The following is a 16,387-nucleotide window of genomic DNA, read 5'->3' as shown; positions in this document are numbered from 1 at the left end:
ACTTGTCACAGAATCTGACCAAGTGTTCTAATACATCTACTCTATATGTTTGGTTTAATGAACTGAGTTGGAATAATTAGATAGAATTGCACATGAGTAAATGGTTTTACCTTAATGCGAGGAATCTTTGCGAGTGTCAGTATTGGATTGACAGTCCATTTTTCTGCTTTGCAGCAGAGGACATTCGCAGTCAGCCCGTTCTCCGAGCCCATCATGATCAAGCTCCATGTTGGGATGGCGCGACACACAGAGGAACCTGAGATGCTGTGGGTTCTGGGTCCAGTGCTGGCAGTCATCCTCATCATCATCATCGTCATTGCAATCCTACTCTTCAAGAGGTGAGTTGGTGATACTTGAGTAAGCAGCCTCAAATGGCTCACTCTTCAGTCTTAAAACGCTACTACTGACTCAAGAGGGAGGCAGTGTGCTGATGCAGAGGCATGAATAGGTTTTTGAGTCTTGTTGTGTTGTGTGACTGCTGGACTACAGGGATAGTCTGGAGCAGTTTTCCCCTGAAAAATGGAAATTTAGGCTCAACCCTACCTTGTGTTCGCTTTTCTTTTGGATCAGTGTGGGAGAACATCTGCTGGAAGCTGATTGTCAAGTGAAGGAACTAGATATTATTTTACTTTTACTACTATCGAAACAGGACCCTGCTTGAAGTTGCTTGAAGAAGTCATGTTGGGAACCTGTGACCTATAAGCAGTGAAAAAAGTACTTTAATTAAATAAATGTGTGACTTTCCACGGCAAGTTAATTCAATATTCTTTTTTCTCTGCTGCCTTTTCTTCCTGCTGTCTGTGGATGCAGCAATCAAGAAAGGTTGGTGTCTGCATCTCTGCTCATTTCTCCTTGTTGTTCCTCCCCTGTGCCACTGTATAACATGCTTTTAGGTCAGTCATGTCTGTGTCTTCAGACCAAGATGCGATGCGACAGACGGTTACTGGATCTTTCCCTCCATCGCTGTCTCTCTCGCACTCCCTCTCATGCAACGTTTGTGTAGGTTTTCAGTTGCGTTCGTACCTCAAAAGATTTGATGCTTTTTACAAATCATTGACTTTCTAAAGTGAAGATGAAACTTATAATAATTAATTAAAATAAAGTGGTTTTTTTGTATTGCATGGACAAAAATCACCCAAGACAAATCTATTTAAATGGATTATTTATTTGCTGAACTCACATTTTCAAAAAAATTCTATTAAAATTCATCATCTACATTTGCTTTTTTTCCTCTTTATGCAGGTCTAACTTTGAAAATATTAGTCGATTATGACCTTATTTTATTTGTTACCAGATTGTTGCCATTAATGTTGTCTTTTTTCATTATTTAAAGGTTTTTGCTATTGTACGGTTATGGTATTTTTTTTGAAGATTTTTTGAAGATTTTTACTTGAAGATATGACTTGCTGTACTACAAACATTCCTGAGTGATGGGGTGCTTCCTCAACATCATACTTAACTATGAAAAGTAATAACATACTGTGAAAAGCCACTTTTAGGAACAATGTCCAGCTAACGTCCATCAGCTGTTATTCTATTTTTTATTATCCATTATATCCTTATAATTAGGCAGGTGCTCTTCCTCTTCCTCCATCAGTTGGATGTGATGACGTTTTCTTATTCCTGCATGACGTGATCAGTGAGAACCTCCACACGTGCCCATATCCATGTGTCTATAGCAATACATGTGAAACATCTCACGTTTATTGTCAAGAACACTTCACATCCACACTTGAATTTTTATTTTTTTTTAAACAAGGTCGTCTATCATCGTTGTCATCTACACCCACGCACCCTCATTTTCATCCCTCACTCTCTTGAGTTTTTGGCAGATTTAAAGGTCCCCTGTCACGTTCTTTATAAGCACATTTTTGCAAAATGCTAATGCGATGTTGCGAAGTGAGAAAATGGTTTTCTTCATCGCCCCTTTTTGTGTCACAGGTCTATGTCCCACATCTTTCGCTCTGTGTTGTTGGCTTTCTTGCGCTGAACTCTCTTCATTGTCTTGCTCTACCACCAGGAAACGAACATCTCCGGCCAAGGATGAACTTTTGGTGGGAGTCAAGGACTCACTGCTGGCCCACTCGTCTGACCCAGTGGAGATGAGGAGACTCAATTACCAGACACAAGGCATGAATATTCACTTTTTAGTATTTGCTGTGTTTATTCAATCACGTTTTTGTTGTGTTTTAAACACAAAATATGTTGTGCCTGCAGAAATTAGATATTGTTTTGTTAGCCACTGCGAGGGCCCAAACTGAATCCGTCTCAAGTGTGTTTACTGAAGTGTCAGAAATCAACCAGGTTTAGTTAGGAATACCACTGTGATTGAAACTATTGACTCTTGCATCATTGGCTGTTCAAAATACTCAAAGGTTTCACCATGTTATGGAAATTGTTGTAGTATAAGTGGTGAGTGAGTGAGTGGCCCGCGGGAAGTAGATCTGCATGGTGGATGTGAGGGAGAACAGGAACTACCATGTTTTTTTGTTTTGGTTTGTTGCATTTGCTTTTTTTTTTTCCCCTCACACATTAAATACATGTGTCTAAAGAGCCGTTGCGTTTAAACTGCCTAAACAGTGCAGTCAGTGTATTTTGGCCATTTTATATTTAGCATTCACAATGCTAAATATTTCGCGAAACAGTGTAAATCTACAAGTGACAGATGGAATATACACATATTTGCAAACTTGTTATTTTGTCTTCTCATGACTCGAGTACTTTTCTCTGGATTAAGCTGTATTTAAGACCGCATTTATTGATTTTATTATATATCACACATATATTATACATCACCTAGGATGTCAGTTCGTAAACAGTTTTCTTATGCAGACAGTGACTTTAATTTTTTCTTAACTGCTTCTTTGGAGTCTCAACATCACTTTCCTTTCAGTGGGAGGTTTTCTCCAACTTCTGTATTGTGCTTCTTTTGTCCTCCATGCTTCTCTCTCAATCACACGGCTTTCTTTTACCTCTGACAGCAGTAGGAGTGAATGTGGCAGATGTTGTTTACACCAACAGAGATGCGTCACCTCGTTTATTCTATCACTCATGATTGTACCACTGTGGAGCACGCTGTGCACACACGAAGTAACTTTTCCCTCAAATGTACTGCTGAGGCGTCTTGACTAGGTTTGCTTCTTTGTTTAGGAACCTGTGTGCATATGATTATTGTTTTTTTATCATCATTATTATTATTATTGTAATAATAGTAGTAGTACTATTAGTGGTTACAAGTTTTGCTATTAGATTTTCTCAGTCCAGAGAATTTAAATTTCATGTGATGATTTTGAAATACTTCTGACAGCAATGGATTTGCGTATTTATATTATATATCACACTTTAAAAGTAAAAAGATGTATTATTACTCCTAATGCTGAACTTTAAACCTGTTGATCTCAGCTAGGATGATGTTTTCTATTGTGTAACTCGAGTTAGTTCTGGTTATTAACTTTCATTTGAAGGTACAAATCCAATTGCATTCAAATACATGTCGTAAATACAGAGCATAGGAACTAGTTTGGGCGTTTAAACACAATTCAAAAGTCACATTTTAATTTCAGAAGGGTCAAATGTAAATAAAGATACAGAGTTTATAAACAACTACCGGCTGTCTTCTTCTGCTCTCCACGGCATGTCATAAAGTGCTGCAATGACAAATGTAGTGTTTGCTGTTAGAAGTGTGCTAACTGTGTCTGTTGCAATTGTGCATGGACAAGTCAGTGAACAAAAGGCAGTGTGGTGCCAGTTATTTTTGCCGTGTTGTTGTGCAGAAGAGAAGGCATGAGCTATCATATTCAGTTCCCTGAATGCGATGCTGTTTGCATGTTGTAAATTCCATCCCTTATGCAATGTTTTTGTATTATATGCAGTGAGGTGATGCTGCTGAGATTGATGCCCAAACGTAGCTGATGAGACAAAAACGGTCACCTTGCTGCACTGTCCTTTGTTTTTTTTCTATCCTCTGTCTTGTTCCAAACTGACCCCTGTGCTATTTTTTTTGCCTGGTCTTTTCCCCTGCAGGTTCCAGTGGCCTCAGTTGCCCGAATACTCCAAGTTAGTTTGCATTCCTCGTGTGTGTGACTAGCATCGGCTTTCATTTCCTTGTGGCACTGCTGTTGTTTTTGTTGTTGCTCTTTCTCCTGAAGCATTTATACTGAAACAACCATTATGGCCATGCAGATAAATAATATCACACCACACGTCAACCAAAAAGCTCTGCGCTCACCCTCTGCTTTTTTGAACACGTCGCCCTCTGCTCTCCACACCTCACTGTGAACACCACAGCTGAAACATGCATTGGCACTCTGCTTACATGGCTGTGTATATGTTTGTGTGTGTCTGTGACGTCTGCACTCTTCCCTGCAGGAATGAGGGAGCATCCACCCATTGCTGTGTGTGACCTTACAGACCACATAGACAGACTGAAGGCTAATGATGGTCTGCGCTTCTCTCAAGAGTATGAGGTAAACCACTCACCATTGAAACACCACTGCACCCTTTTGGAGATGCACGTTGTAGAAGTATTACTTACCACAATTTAGGCAGTAATGCTGTTATTTTTACTGCTTTGTAAAATACATGTTTAAGTGATGGGGAGTGATTTGTAGTCACCACTCTCTCTCTCGCTGTCTCTCTCCCCCAGTCTCTTGATCCGGGTCAACAGTTTACATGGGAACACTCCAACCTGGAGGTCAACAAGCCAAAGAATCGCTACGCAAACGTCATCGCCTACGACCAGTCACGAGTTATCCTCACACCTGTGGATGGTGAGACTCGTTTTTCTCAGAGAGAGGTCGTAAAAGATTTGACACAAGACAAGACTGCAGTGTGTAACTGCGCAATGAAGTTTGCTCAAGTTTGTGTCCTTAAATCAGAAAAAGGCTGCTTGTCCTGTTTAACTGACCAGACAGTGCATTGTGTGCTCAGAACTAACTTGCATGTCCTCCACAGGAGTTCCTGGAAGTGACTATGTAAATGCCAACTACATTGACGGATACAGGAAGCAGAACGCCTACATCGCTACACAAGGTCCGCTACCAGAGACCCTGAGTGACTTCTGGAGGATGGTCTGGGAGCAGAGGACCTGCACCATCATCATGATGACTCGCCTTGAAGAGAAGTCAAGAGTGGGTTGTTTCTCCACAACATTGATGGCCGTTTGTATTCACAGTTATTGTTATAGAAGCCCCGAATATTATCAAGCAAGTAGGAGGTACCGTGGAAGCCATCTGGCCTCCATGAATGGGTCATACAGATCAGATATTTTATTATTTAATATTGTGTTGATATAGTATTCCTGCTGATTGCAGCCGGTAGGTCCGCTTTTTCCTTTTCAATTTTTTATAACACAATCTGGCATTATGATAATATACATTTTAAATGGCCTGACTGCTATAAATGAACCACAAAAGTCCCAAAATGAACAACAGCAGTTCTAACAACAGCACTATGAGTCACTAAGAGTGAATTTTTCAGAGAATTGAATAAATTCAGTCCCTCACTGATAACGTGAAGAGCATTTTTGTCAGATTGTGCATAAGCATTACTGTTATATCCTTGGCAAAGTTCTGATATGGTATCCAGTAGAAGTTATCATATCTACTCTCTTTGTGGTTGAATTTATTCATTTTTCCTTTTTGTTTACAGGTAAAGTGTGACCAGTACTGGCCCAGTCGTGGTACAGAGACGTATGGAATGATTCAGGTGACCATGCTGGACACTATGGAGTTGGCCACCTACAGCGTTCGGACCTTCGCTCTCTATAAGGTAAGACTAGGTTAGTTGTGTAGGTTGAATAAGATGATTCAGAAACATTTAACATCTATTCAGGCTTCTTTATGGTCTTTTATGTGAGTAAAATCAATGTTTTTGCTTCCAGATCTTTTTCACAATTCTTAATGGCAACAAACGCATTTCATCAAATGTTGATGCTGCAGTACAACAGCCCATTGTCTCGCTTTTCGCCTGGTTCCCAAGGGGGAAATAATCATGAAATTAAAAAATAGGCCCTATCGTGCCTGTAATTTTTTTCTTCACTCATAAAATATCACATATTAAGATTGTATCTTTGCTCCATTTACTTTGACAGAGCGCATGTAAAAATCTATCTTGTGATGAGCCACTGGTCCCATTAGCCTTTACTGGTCACATGAACAAGCTTTCGTGATGTCAATTCTATTGATGGAATGAGAACTAGAGACAAAAGCTATCTGCAAAACTGAGTGTTCTGTGTCAGAGCCATATTTGTTGTTTTTGACTGGCTATTCGCACTGCCGGTTCTCTCTGGTGGCCTGAGTTCCATTCGCCCCCTGGTTTGTAACCCACGACGAAGCAAGTCTAAAGGAAGTCGTCATGAGCCGCGCGACAAACTGTTTACCTCCTTATTTCTGTCCATTCTTAGTACTACGAGTCGTCCTCACCTCAGATATGAACTGATGACGGACCTCTGCCACGGCTGTAAGAGAATGTGGCATTTCACAGCCCAAACTGAACATGAACAAGTGTTGTTATGTTTATTTTACAAAGAAATAGCGAAGACAAGCTGTGTAATACGGAGCATCTTGATTGATCCACTCTGCTCTCTCAACACCTTGAACAAAGTGAAAGAGATTAGGCTCAGAACTTGAAAGGCATGTACTCAGAAGTCCTTCTTTCTCAGCACTTCTGATGGTGATGTTTTATTTCACTCACACTGCAGCAAATTTTTAAAGTTGGGAAAAGCAAAATATGGCCCCTTCACGGCAGAAAAAAAAAACGTTTTCTTACAGAACACGACTGCCACCTGCTGTCCAACTGAGCCCTTTCGCTTGGGCTGAATGATATCAATGATTTTTCAAATGTTAAGAAAAGGTCCAATCCAATGAAAAATAAAATCTTGTAGGACAATAGCATTCTGCAAAAACATCCTGGACAGTACTCTACTGTTGAAATGAAAAAAAAAAATGTTTTTTTTAATTTTAATTTTTTATTTGGGGAAAATCTAGTTTCCCCATGATAGTTCCCTTTTTGGACTACTAATACAGCTCAGATCTTTATTTATTAAAGGGCTGCCAATCTAGGTTAAGCATACGAGTAAGTGTTGGTTTAACCTACAGGTTTTTGCACCTCTGTCCTGTGATAACTGTTTTCACACAGAATGGCTCAAGTGAGAAAAGGGAGGTCCGACAGTTCCAGTTCATGGCCTGGCCAGACCATGGTGTGCCTGAGTATCCCACTCCCACACTGGCCTTTTTACGCCGGATCAAGGCCTGTAATCCCCCCGACGCTGGGCCCATGATGGTGCACTGCAGGTAGGAAGCTCTCCCCTTCAGCAGAATCACAACTAGTCCAGACAGTGTCTGTAATACTTTTACTATGAGAAAGTGTAACGCTCTTGATTGTGTTCTTGCCAGTGCCGGTGTGGGCCGGACAGGCTGCTTCATCGTCATCGATGCCATGCTGGAGCGGATGAAGCACGAGAAGTCAGTAGACATTTACGGTCATGTGACGTGCATGAGAGCACAGAGGAACTACATGGTGCAGACGGAGGATCAGTACATATTCATTCATGAGGCTCTACTGGAAGCAGCCATGTGTGGCAACACTGAAGTTCCTGCTCGAAACCTGTATGCTCACATCCAGAAACTAACCCAGACTCCTTTGGGAGAAAGTGTCACTGCCATGGAGCTGGAGTTTAAGGTAAGTTCACTTTTCAGGTCATTGATTTTGTCTTACTCTGTTGCGATATTATTACATTTTAACAATATTATATACTACATTGACACTTCAAAACCGAGTTCTGCTGTATAACTCAAAGACACTTTAATACAAACGTGAAACTGTAAGACATAAAGGGATCAGTATATTGAGATGGGAAGCAGTAATTTCTGTATCAACAGTGTAAAATGTGACTCCTTTGTGCCTGCAGAAGAAAAAAAAGAAAACGACCTCGTGGCTCTGGTGTCATTTAGTTCTGTTCTCGACTTTTGACTTCTCAACCTCTGAGTCGCAGCCACCTTAACAACCATACAAGTTTGCAACAGACATGGCTGCGAAGCCGATGCAAGTGGCACTCCCTCACTCATCCTCCTTTTTTCCTGTAGAAACTGGCCAGCTCTAAAGCACATACCTCAAGATTCATCAGTGCCAACTTGCCATGTAACAAATTCAAGAACCGCCTGGTGAACATCATGCCTTTCGAGTCAGCCCGTGTTTGCCTGCAGCCCATCAGAGGAGTGGAAGGCTCGGACTACATTAACGCCAGCTTCATTGACGGCTACAGGTGAGTCCACATACCTGATGAAGCGTGTCTTGTGATCTTGTCATTGGTTTCTGTCCATGTTATTGCTGAACATCTCCAAATTTTTAGGTTGATTTTTAGCCGGTATTATTTATTATATTATTGATATGGTATTATTATGGCTACCAAAAAATAATTCATAAACGTGCTGTCAAGGTTTATTCACCCAGTTTGACAGTCACCCAGATGTAGGAAATATGGAATCATTATTTTTGATTTTTCAAAATAATAAGAAATGAATATTTATTCTGCTCTTTTTATTGTTGTTGATAGAGTAAAACTTTGTGTCCTGAATGTAGGTCTCATAATGGTGAAGGAAGGCCTCAATTAACAGTGTTCAGTGAATCACATATTGATCTTTTGAAGAGTTGTTGGCTCAGCTTCACCTCACAATTTCTGTTATCTCAAACAGGCAGTGTCTCCCTGCCACTCTTGCCATTTAACTTGCGTAGTTAGTCCCTGGAGCTGCACAAGAACAGCAATTAAAAGAAAATATTTGCATAAATGCGAGTGTTGTGAGCGTCATGAGAGTGATTAGCATGTTCCTGTCACACCCTCCAGGCAGCAGAAAGCTTACATGGCCACCCAGGGTCCACTTGCTGAAACCACTGAGGACTTCTGGAGAATGCTGTGGGAGCACAATTCCACTATTGTGGTGATGCTGACTAAACTGCGCGAGATGGGACGGGTAACTGCAAATGTCTTTAACATGATGTGCAAGCAATGTGTTTCTTTAGTCATGGCCTTTTTTCAGAGGATATATATAGTGTCGATCGTTGGAAGTTAAATCTCATGAGAAGTGCCCTCTAAATCTATGTATCATCATGATGTTCTTCTGCTGCAATGACGTTTACCAAAATGACCTTTGAATGTGTTTTTGTTTAAGAATCTAATGATGATAAACAGATACGAGATGATCATATGATGATTTGGTGAGGTTTACTGCTGTACCTATTAGTGCACACATTACCTCCACCATTGAATAACAATAGTTCCCCAACACCTGAAAATTCATTTCCTATAATCCTATACTTGACCTCTTTGCGTGATGCATCTTTCCTCTCTGGTCTTCAGGAAAAGTGCCATCAGTACTGGCCAGCTGAGCGCTCTGCACGATACCAGTACTTTGTTGTGGACCCAATGGCTGAGTACAACATGCCTCAGTACATCCTGAGAGAGTTCAAAGTGACAGACGCCAGGGTAGGTTTTCCTCGCCAGTGCTGGGACAAGGTGTCACCTTAATTTGAGGGGACATCAGTGTGACTCAAGGCTACTATTATAAAAACAGACATTTTCATCACTTGCCGTTCTGCATTCTGTAAGACCTGCTTTAAAATGGGCTAAAAATTCACCTAATGTTTCAAACATGTTTTAGCAAGTGAAAGCAATTCGTTTTTATTATATGAAAGGGCCTGTCCAGCAGCACAGGTTTCACTTTTGACTCACTCTAGTTAGAGTGAAATTTGGACGTGGCTAATACTGTTGTTTCCCCATCTCCCAGTCCAGTCTCCTTTACCCACTGATTCCCTGTCTTTTGCACACATGCACTATGTTACTATCATGTGACCCAAACAGCTTGGGTTAGACAGCATCATCCCTTTATGTCTGAGCAGCTCTGCTGTGTGCAAGTCTGTTTTGGTTCATGACTTTGTGCTTCATGTCCTCCACTCACTTCTCAGTATCATTGAAAACTTTATAAATCTCTGATTTTTTTTGTTGTCCATGAAACTTTTACGATTTAGAGAATAAGATATTTCAGGTGTTGAATAATTTCTTGCAACCACCATTTGTAACTGGGAGGAGAACTTTTTCAGATTAATAAAATGCCTTTGAGCAATAAGTAAAGTAAATGCTGCCATCCTGTAATACCTCATAGTTAATGGAGATACACAGAAGGTGTATTTCCAACATAGTGCACTGTTGTCGTGGCAGATCCCAAATATGGCGCACATAGATCACTTTAAAGTTATAATCATTGTGTTTACCACCATCAATGAATATGTGTTTCATTAATTTATCTTGTTAACATCAGCGAGGATCCTGTATACATTACACTGTAGTATTTACACTTCTCAATATTGAACTGACTTTAACAGAGACTTGAATTAATGGCTCTTGTCAGCACTTTTTTGAAGCTGTGTTGCTGTCAGGATCTACTTTCCAGTCACTTCACCATGTGCTGATGAAAAATGTGGTTAGACTTCCTCGTACCTGCATGACTTCTCCCTATTCTTTTGGCATTTCTGCTTCCTCAGCCTCATATTTTCCACTTCAAACTCTGCTTTCTGATAATCTGACTGAGTGTGTAACCGGATTATGTTTGCATCCCTGTCCCCTCACCAGGATGGTCAGTCGAGGACCATCAGGCAGTTCCAGTTCACTGACTGGCCAGAACAAGGAGTACCAAAAACTGGAGAGGGCTTCATTGACTTCATTGGCCAAGTTCATAAAACAAAAGAGCAATTTGGTCAGGATGGGCCGATTACTGTGCACTGCAGGTGAGTGTGTGTTTGTCTGTTCATGCAGTGTGGAGATTAGGAGAAGATCAAAGTCTCCATTGTGACGACCCCTTATGATTGCAGTGCTGGTGTTGGGAGGACCGGTGTGTTTATCACCCTCAGCATAGTCCTGGAGAGGATGCGGTACGAGGGCGTGGTTGACCTCTTTCAGACAGTCAAGACACTCCGAACTCAGAGACCTGCTATGGTGCAGACAGAGGTACGACACCTCCTCACTTTGAGCAGATCAAAATCACATTGTGCATCACTCAAGATGCGCCATGGAATATTTTTGAAACTTGGTGGTTTGGCAGCACAGCGGTTTCAATGCTTTAGAATAGGTCATGTATTTTCATTTCAAATTTTAATTTTATATTGTCTGCTGTTTCATGCAGCATGTGTTTATATCATCATATTGTGTTCGTTGCAAGCAAACAGGCTGCGTGTCTCTCCAACTCACTATTCTACAAGCAAATTATTTTTGATCACACATGCAACAGTGGTGAATAACCGCCTGTGTGTGTCACTTTTTATGCTAGCTAACTATCTTAGCAACACATGAGGAACGCTAACAATGTGTGGATGGGTGAGAGAGCATGATATAGTTGACGTTTACGTGTTATATACTGCTCGATAATAATTCTGTGAGTGACCACACTTCCTGTCTACAGGACCAGTACCAGCTTTGCTATCGAGCAGCGCTGGAGTACCTGGGCAGCTTCGATCACTATGCAACATAACCTCACCATGGCTGCCCTCCCCAGAACAGTGTGCTATCTTCTCTGAGCACCATCATGTCCGCTCCACCAGTCCCACTCGTGGTTGAGGAAGCTTGGAGGACAACTGGTGAGGGAGGTTGCTGAGAGGGAAGACTGAGTGGGAGGCCATCGAAATCAGACCCATGAGACAAGGGGATTGGACAATATGCTGTTGAAACGATACCTGGACTCAGCGACGGACTGTAAATCCTCTTGGAATCCAAACACTAAATTTATGTCAATGGTGACCCGCCCCCCCACTAACCCCCTCACCCTTATCTCAAAAACTATTTTTCTGCTACTTTCATTTATATTTACTCTGTTATTAATATTTAGATTTTATTTTGTAATTACTTACATTGGTTATTGCATATTTGATCATGATTTACTTATCTTTTTATAGTAGCACTAAGAACATATATTGATATTTTCCATATATATCTGCTCAGAGAGTACATACTCACAGCTGCTAATCAGTTCTTTTTATACCATAAATATGATATTCTGTGGTTGCCACTACACTTTTTGGGATTGTTTTGGATACATGTGGTGTCTCGCCTTTGCTGGGATGATGTGAAGTGACGACTGTGTGAAATTTGCAAGAGTGGCCATTGATGATCTCTCCATTTCGTGCTGTGTCCATCAAGTGTGTGAAAAAAAGGCTGCCAAAGAACAGAACACCACGAGCCTGGTTTACTGAAGCAGTGAAATAACGATTTCCACTCTCTATTTGTGTTTAACAGTAACACGTGTATAACAGCTGATCTGGTCTGGCAAATGTGCGAGGAAAAAAAACAATTCCATATACTGCCATATGAATCAAGACATACACAGTATATGGTGGCTAATTACAGCATAAATAGTCGAACTATGAAGAGCACTCCCACTTCTCAAGCTACGAGACCCATATTGCACTGCAACTGCTGAAGCTCTATTTTGTTGCAAAGATTTAACTTGGTCTTTTTCAGGACAAGAAGCAAAGAAGGCAAGCTACAGACCAAAACAACAATACGAAGAAATGTTTCCTGACAAAAAAACAACCGAGTTTTTGCAAATATAGGAAATACAAAGCTATAGCAAGACATTGAGATTATAAATGTAATTATAAGTAAGACAAGGGTCTAAAAGGGTGAGAGGGCTTTAATAATAATTACAGATTTTACAGATTTTAATACTTGTACTTCATCAGTAAGAAGAATAAATTATATTTTTAATTCAGCCATGAGTAGATGAGTAGATACATTTATTTTTGACCCTACTATAGCATCTATTCAACACTCCTCTCCCACCAGCTTTGTTGGCCAGGATGTGCGTGAATAGATTTGTGCACACCACATTGCAGTGTCTTTAAATGATTGTTTATGTAGAAAGGATGGTCCATTTCATTTTAAATTTCACTGTTCACTATTGTGACCCGACAACATATAAGCCGTCCAAAGACAGTACTGAGAGGTCAGTTTTATTCATTAGCATGAACATAAAATGTGCTCAAGGTCTGAATGGGATGTTTTCCACAGCTACATTGTTGAAATAATTGTGTCAGAAACCCACATTGTTGTGATGATGATGATGAAAATAAGTTACAAAACAATTAATGTGAGTCCTGATTATGGTTTAGACGGCCATGAAATCATGATGGATCTTAGAATGTTATGTTCCCCCAAACACTGTGTTCCATAACTACAGGCATGACACAAAGTGATCAGTGGTGTGTCTCTGTGCGTCACTCAACGAAGTCAAGGAGGGCCTGAAATAGTTAAATATTCATTCCACTATTGGTATTATCAGGATTATTTCTGTATTTAAGTTGTTTTCTATTTGTTAATTAAAAAGATAATCACAAAATGTTTATGTTTTGATGTGTCTTGGTTGTGCAACACCAATTTGTGCATACAAATAGTAGTATACAGTGACAGATACTGTGAAGTTGTGCAATAGTGAGATTAACTCCACACTTGGATCCTTAACACACAGTCGCTTTCTGAAAGGCAAGGTTTGCAGCCAAGTGTGTGAAATAGTGCTTTATATTTTACCAGTGTGTGGTTAAAAATATAGTCCTTTTTATTTGCACTACACTACACTATTTACACAGATAGCTCAATGCATGGCTATTGCAAACACTGTAATACAATTCAATTCAAATGACTAAATTAAAGGGAAATACATCACAAAACGGATCCGTAAACAGGAAACACATTTTTTGGATGACTATTTTTTCAGCACCATGGACAGCATTGTTTCCTCAATCTACACCAAACCTGGATTTTTGGATCCCTGCCACGTACCTGTCCAATCATGTTTGAAATATTTGATCATCAACAGCGGTCATGTAACAACAGCAGGGTGTGCTGAAACATGCTGATGCTGGTTGATAAAATACTTAAATTGATAAAATAAATAAAGTTCTAAAGTTCTTTCTACTTTTTGAATGGATTCCTTGGATATTGTGGAAGGAATCCATTAGCATGCAACATGGGAGTGTGATATTTTACAATGTTAGATCCACTTACATTTCTTAAAAATACGGAAAATCCCAGCAGTGCAAGGAAAAACCCCACTGATTCCCTCAGTTGTTGTGTTTGTGTGTCTGTCCTCAGATGATTTGGCACTTAACTATCAGTCATCTTACTCTTCTCTTATCTTCACACAACAGGCCTGACACTCAGCTTCCAGGCTCACGCGCTCATCCTGCTTCCTTCACCCTGTAGAACTGGGAATCACAAGAAACTTTTGACTTTCCCAAGAGATCCCAAAGTCATTTGCAGTTCTGTGCGCAGTCATCTCATCTGTCTTTAGATCATGTTGTTGCCCTGCTGAGCAAACACCGCGGGCTTATCAACAAACACATTCATAAAAGAGGAGTGCAGCTATGCAGCCATTTTAATTGCAAATATCGACTCATGAACCACTTAAGCTTTGAGTTCAAGTTATCTTCTTGTCACCAGTTCATATACTTGACCTTGAGTCAGGCTTGTGGTGGGAGAATAACAGAGCATTTAGATGACCAATAGTTTGGTTCTAGAATGTGCTTCAGATTACAATATGACCCTGTCTGGCTTTCATATAGTTTAGCTAAAGCTTGGATGAAACCAGACTTAGAACTCAAGGCCCTTAGGCCACATCTGGCCTGTCATGCAGCGATACATAGATACATAGATAGTAGATAGTAGTTGAATGGGTCAGAGAACAGTGGGCTCTGTAGCTGTTAAGTGAATGGTAGTCGGCAGTTCTAGTAATGTTACTGGTGTGTTAGTGCGTCCAGCTGAGGAAGACACCCAGACTCTTAACCTAAGGGTAGGGGATGTCTGCGTTTCACTTTTGGAAAAAGAGCATTTAGCACTGTTTAGTTGAGGAAGTTGGAGGAGAGCCAGGCTTCATGAATTCTATTTTGACTGGCTCGCCAGTAAAAGCACCGCTGGATCTGAGAGGCTGGAACTGCCCTCATCAGTTTTACAAAACTCATTGTCCATATTTATCGCACCACAGAGAATAGTTCTGACACCTCTGACTGAACTATTTGTTCCTCAAATGTTGTGGATAATAGAATGTAGCTTGCATGAAGAACACACTGCATTGTTGAAACGTGGTAATATGAAAACAAGCACACCGTGGGTTTTTCTTACTGTATGTCGGCACATTAAGCACAAACCACTACGGACAGGCAGGAAGCGGCTTCTCCGTGCTGATGAAATATGTTGGAGAAATGAGTCGCAATGTCTCATGTGAAATGCTGATGGACGTCCAGGGGTATGGCATCAACACTATCATCAGGACTGTGTTGTGCACATAGATTGTCATGGCAGAATGAAAGCTCTCAAAGACCATAACAGCAGTCTTCAGATCAACATTCCCTTCATTGAACGGCATCAAGATTCATCGATTTCAGCAGGTCAAGGCTTAACCACTCACTGCACTTGTTTACCTGTCAAACAATAGCATTCCTCTACTTCCATGGCTCCGTATATATGTCTCACACTGTACACTGGTGGGATGACGTCGACCAACACCTCTGACAACACAACAGATCTCCCACAGATTCCACTCTTGCTTTGCTGCAAGAGTAGAATGCAGTGCTTCCAGGCATTATGGAAAATCACCATCAATGAGGAGACATTGCTCAGCTTGTATCGCTGCTAATGGTGGTCACACACAATTGATTATCTATTTCTTCCATTTTTCCACTCTTGCTTTCATGGCCAGCTGCATCAAACATTGCGTCAGTCGACACAAATTTGTGAAATCTATGAGCACATTTTTGCTGGTGGTAATCCACACCATGACAAGGAGGTCATTTCAATGATCCATGATATCAGATTAATGGCGACTGAAGACGTGTGCCCATTTTTTTTATGATTTCATGATGATCATGGTTTATTTTTTGTACATTATTTAAATAAATCATTTTAATGCCATTTTTGTACATTCACATGGGTCCCTAGAATCAAAAGATGGTGGAAATACATCTCATAAATGTTGTCTATTGTAATTGATTTGCAAGAATGAAGTTTGAACTTTGTTCTTTTTTTTTCCAAAAAGAGAACAAATTTCCACTTTCTTTCACTAAACCTTAAAAGACCCCCTGAAGAACTTCAAAACTCCTATCATTGTTCGGCCAAACATGAACAAGTTTCTGCTGCTTTGCCTCCTGCTCTGTCTGCTCAGCCGGAGCACAGCAGCCCCGAGTAAAGCTTCTGATCCCCAGTGTAAGCCCCCGCTAACCCCCACGACAGCTTAGCAAGAATGAACACTTATTCAATTGAGCCCTTGTGCATCGCTCATATGCACACACTCATTCACATGCTGCAGAACAAGGACATGGAGGTATTCGATGAGGAGAGGAAACAATGAAG

At 40.6% G+C, this 16,387-nt stretch overlaps 1 protein-coding gene across 9 annotated transcripts in view; it reads left to right on the top strand.

Moving 5' to 3' along the window:
• ptprfa (protein tyrosine phosphatase receptor type Fa) overlaps positions 1-13,484 on the top strand; it is a 115,086-nt gene extending 101,602 nt beyond the window's left edge. For 2 of the 9 annotated variants that reach the window (XM_053886983.1, XM_053886977.1), the window contains 16 exons: positions 175-338; positions 811-822; positions 2,021-2,130; positions 4,024-4,056; positions 4,369-4,466; positions 4,646-4,769; positions 4,954-5,129; positions 5,650-5,769; positions 7,138-7,292; positions 7,395-7,680; positions 8,085-8,263; positions 8,843-8,969; positions 9,356-9,481; positions 10,625-10,779; positions 10,864-10,999; positions 11,451-13,482. In XM_053886983.1, the coding sequence (XP_053742958.1) occupies positions 175-338; positions 811-822; positions 2,021-2,130; positions 4,024-4,056; positions 4,369-4,466; positions 4,646-4,769; positions 4,954-5,129; positions 5,650-5,769; positions 7,138-7,292; positions 7,395-7,680; positions 8,085-8,263; positions 8,843-8,969; positions 9,356-9,481; positions 10,625-10,779; positions 10,864-10,999; positions 11,451-11,519 (2,070 nt within the window). In that variant the 3' untranslated portion in view covers positions 11,520-13,482. Of the gene's footprint in view, positions 1-174; positions 339-810; positions 823-2,020; positions 2,131-4,023; positions 4,057-4,368; positions 4,467-4,645; positions 4,770-4,953; positions 5,130-5,649; positions 5,770-7,137; positions 7,293-7,394; positions 7,681-8,084; positions 8,264-8,842; positions 8,970-9,355; positions 9,482-10,624; positions 10,780-10,863; positions 11,000-11,450 lie in introns of all 9 variants that reach the window. The other 7 variants (XM_053887027.1, XM_053887019.1, XM_053886959.1 and 4 more) reach the window with 6 other exon arrangements.
• Positions 13,485-16,387: the final 2,903 nt, after the last annotated feature.

Source organism: Synchiropus splendidus, chromosome 1 (assembly GCF_027744825.2).
Source record: "Synchiropus splendidus isolate RoL2022-P1 chromosome 1, RoL_Sspl_1.0, whole genome shotgun sequence".
Lineage (NCBI taxonomy): Eukaryota > Metazoa > Chordata > Actinopteri > Syngnathiformes > Callionymidae > Synchiropus > Synchiropus splendidus.
The sequence above is the reverse complement of the archived record's forward strand: the minus strand, read 5'-3'. Positions and strand labels throughout refer to the sequence as shown.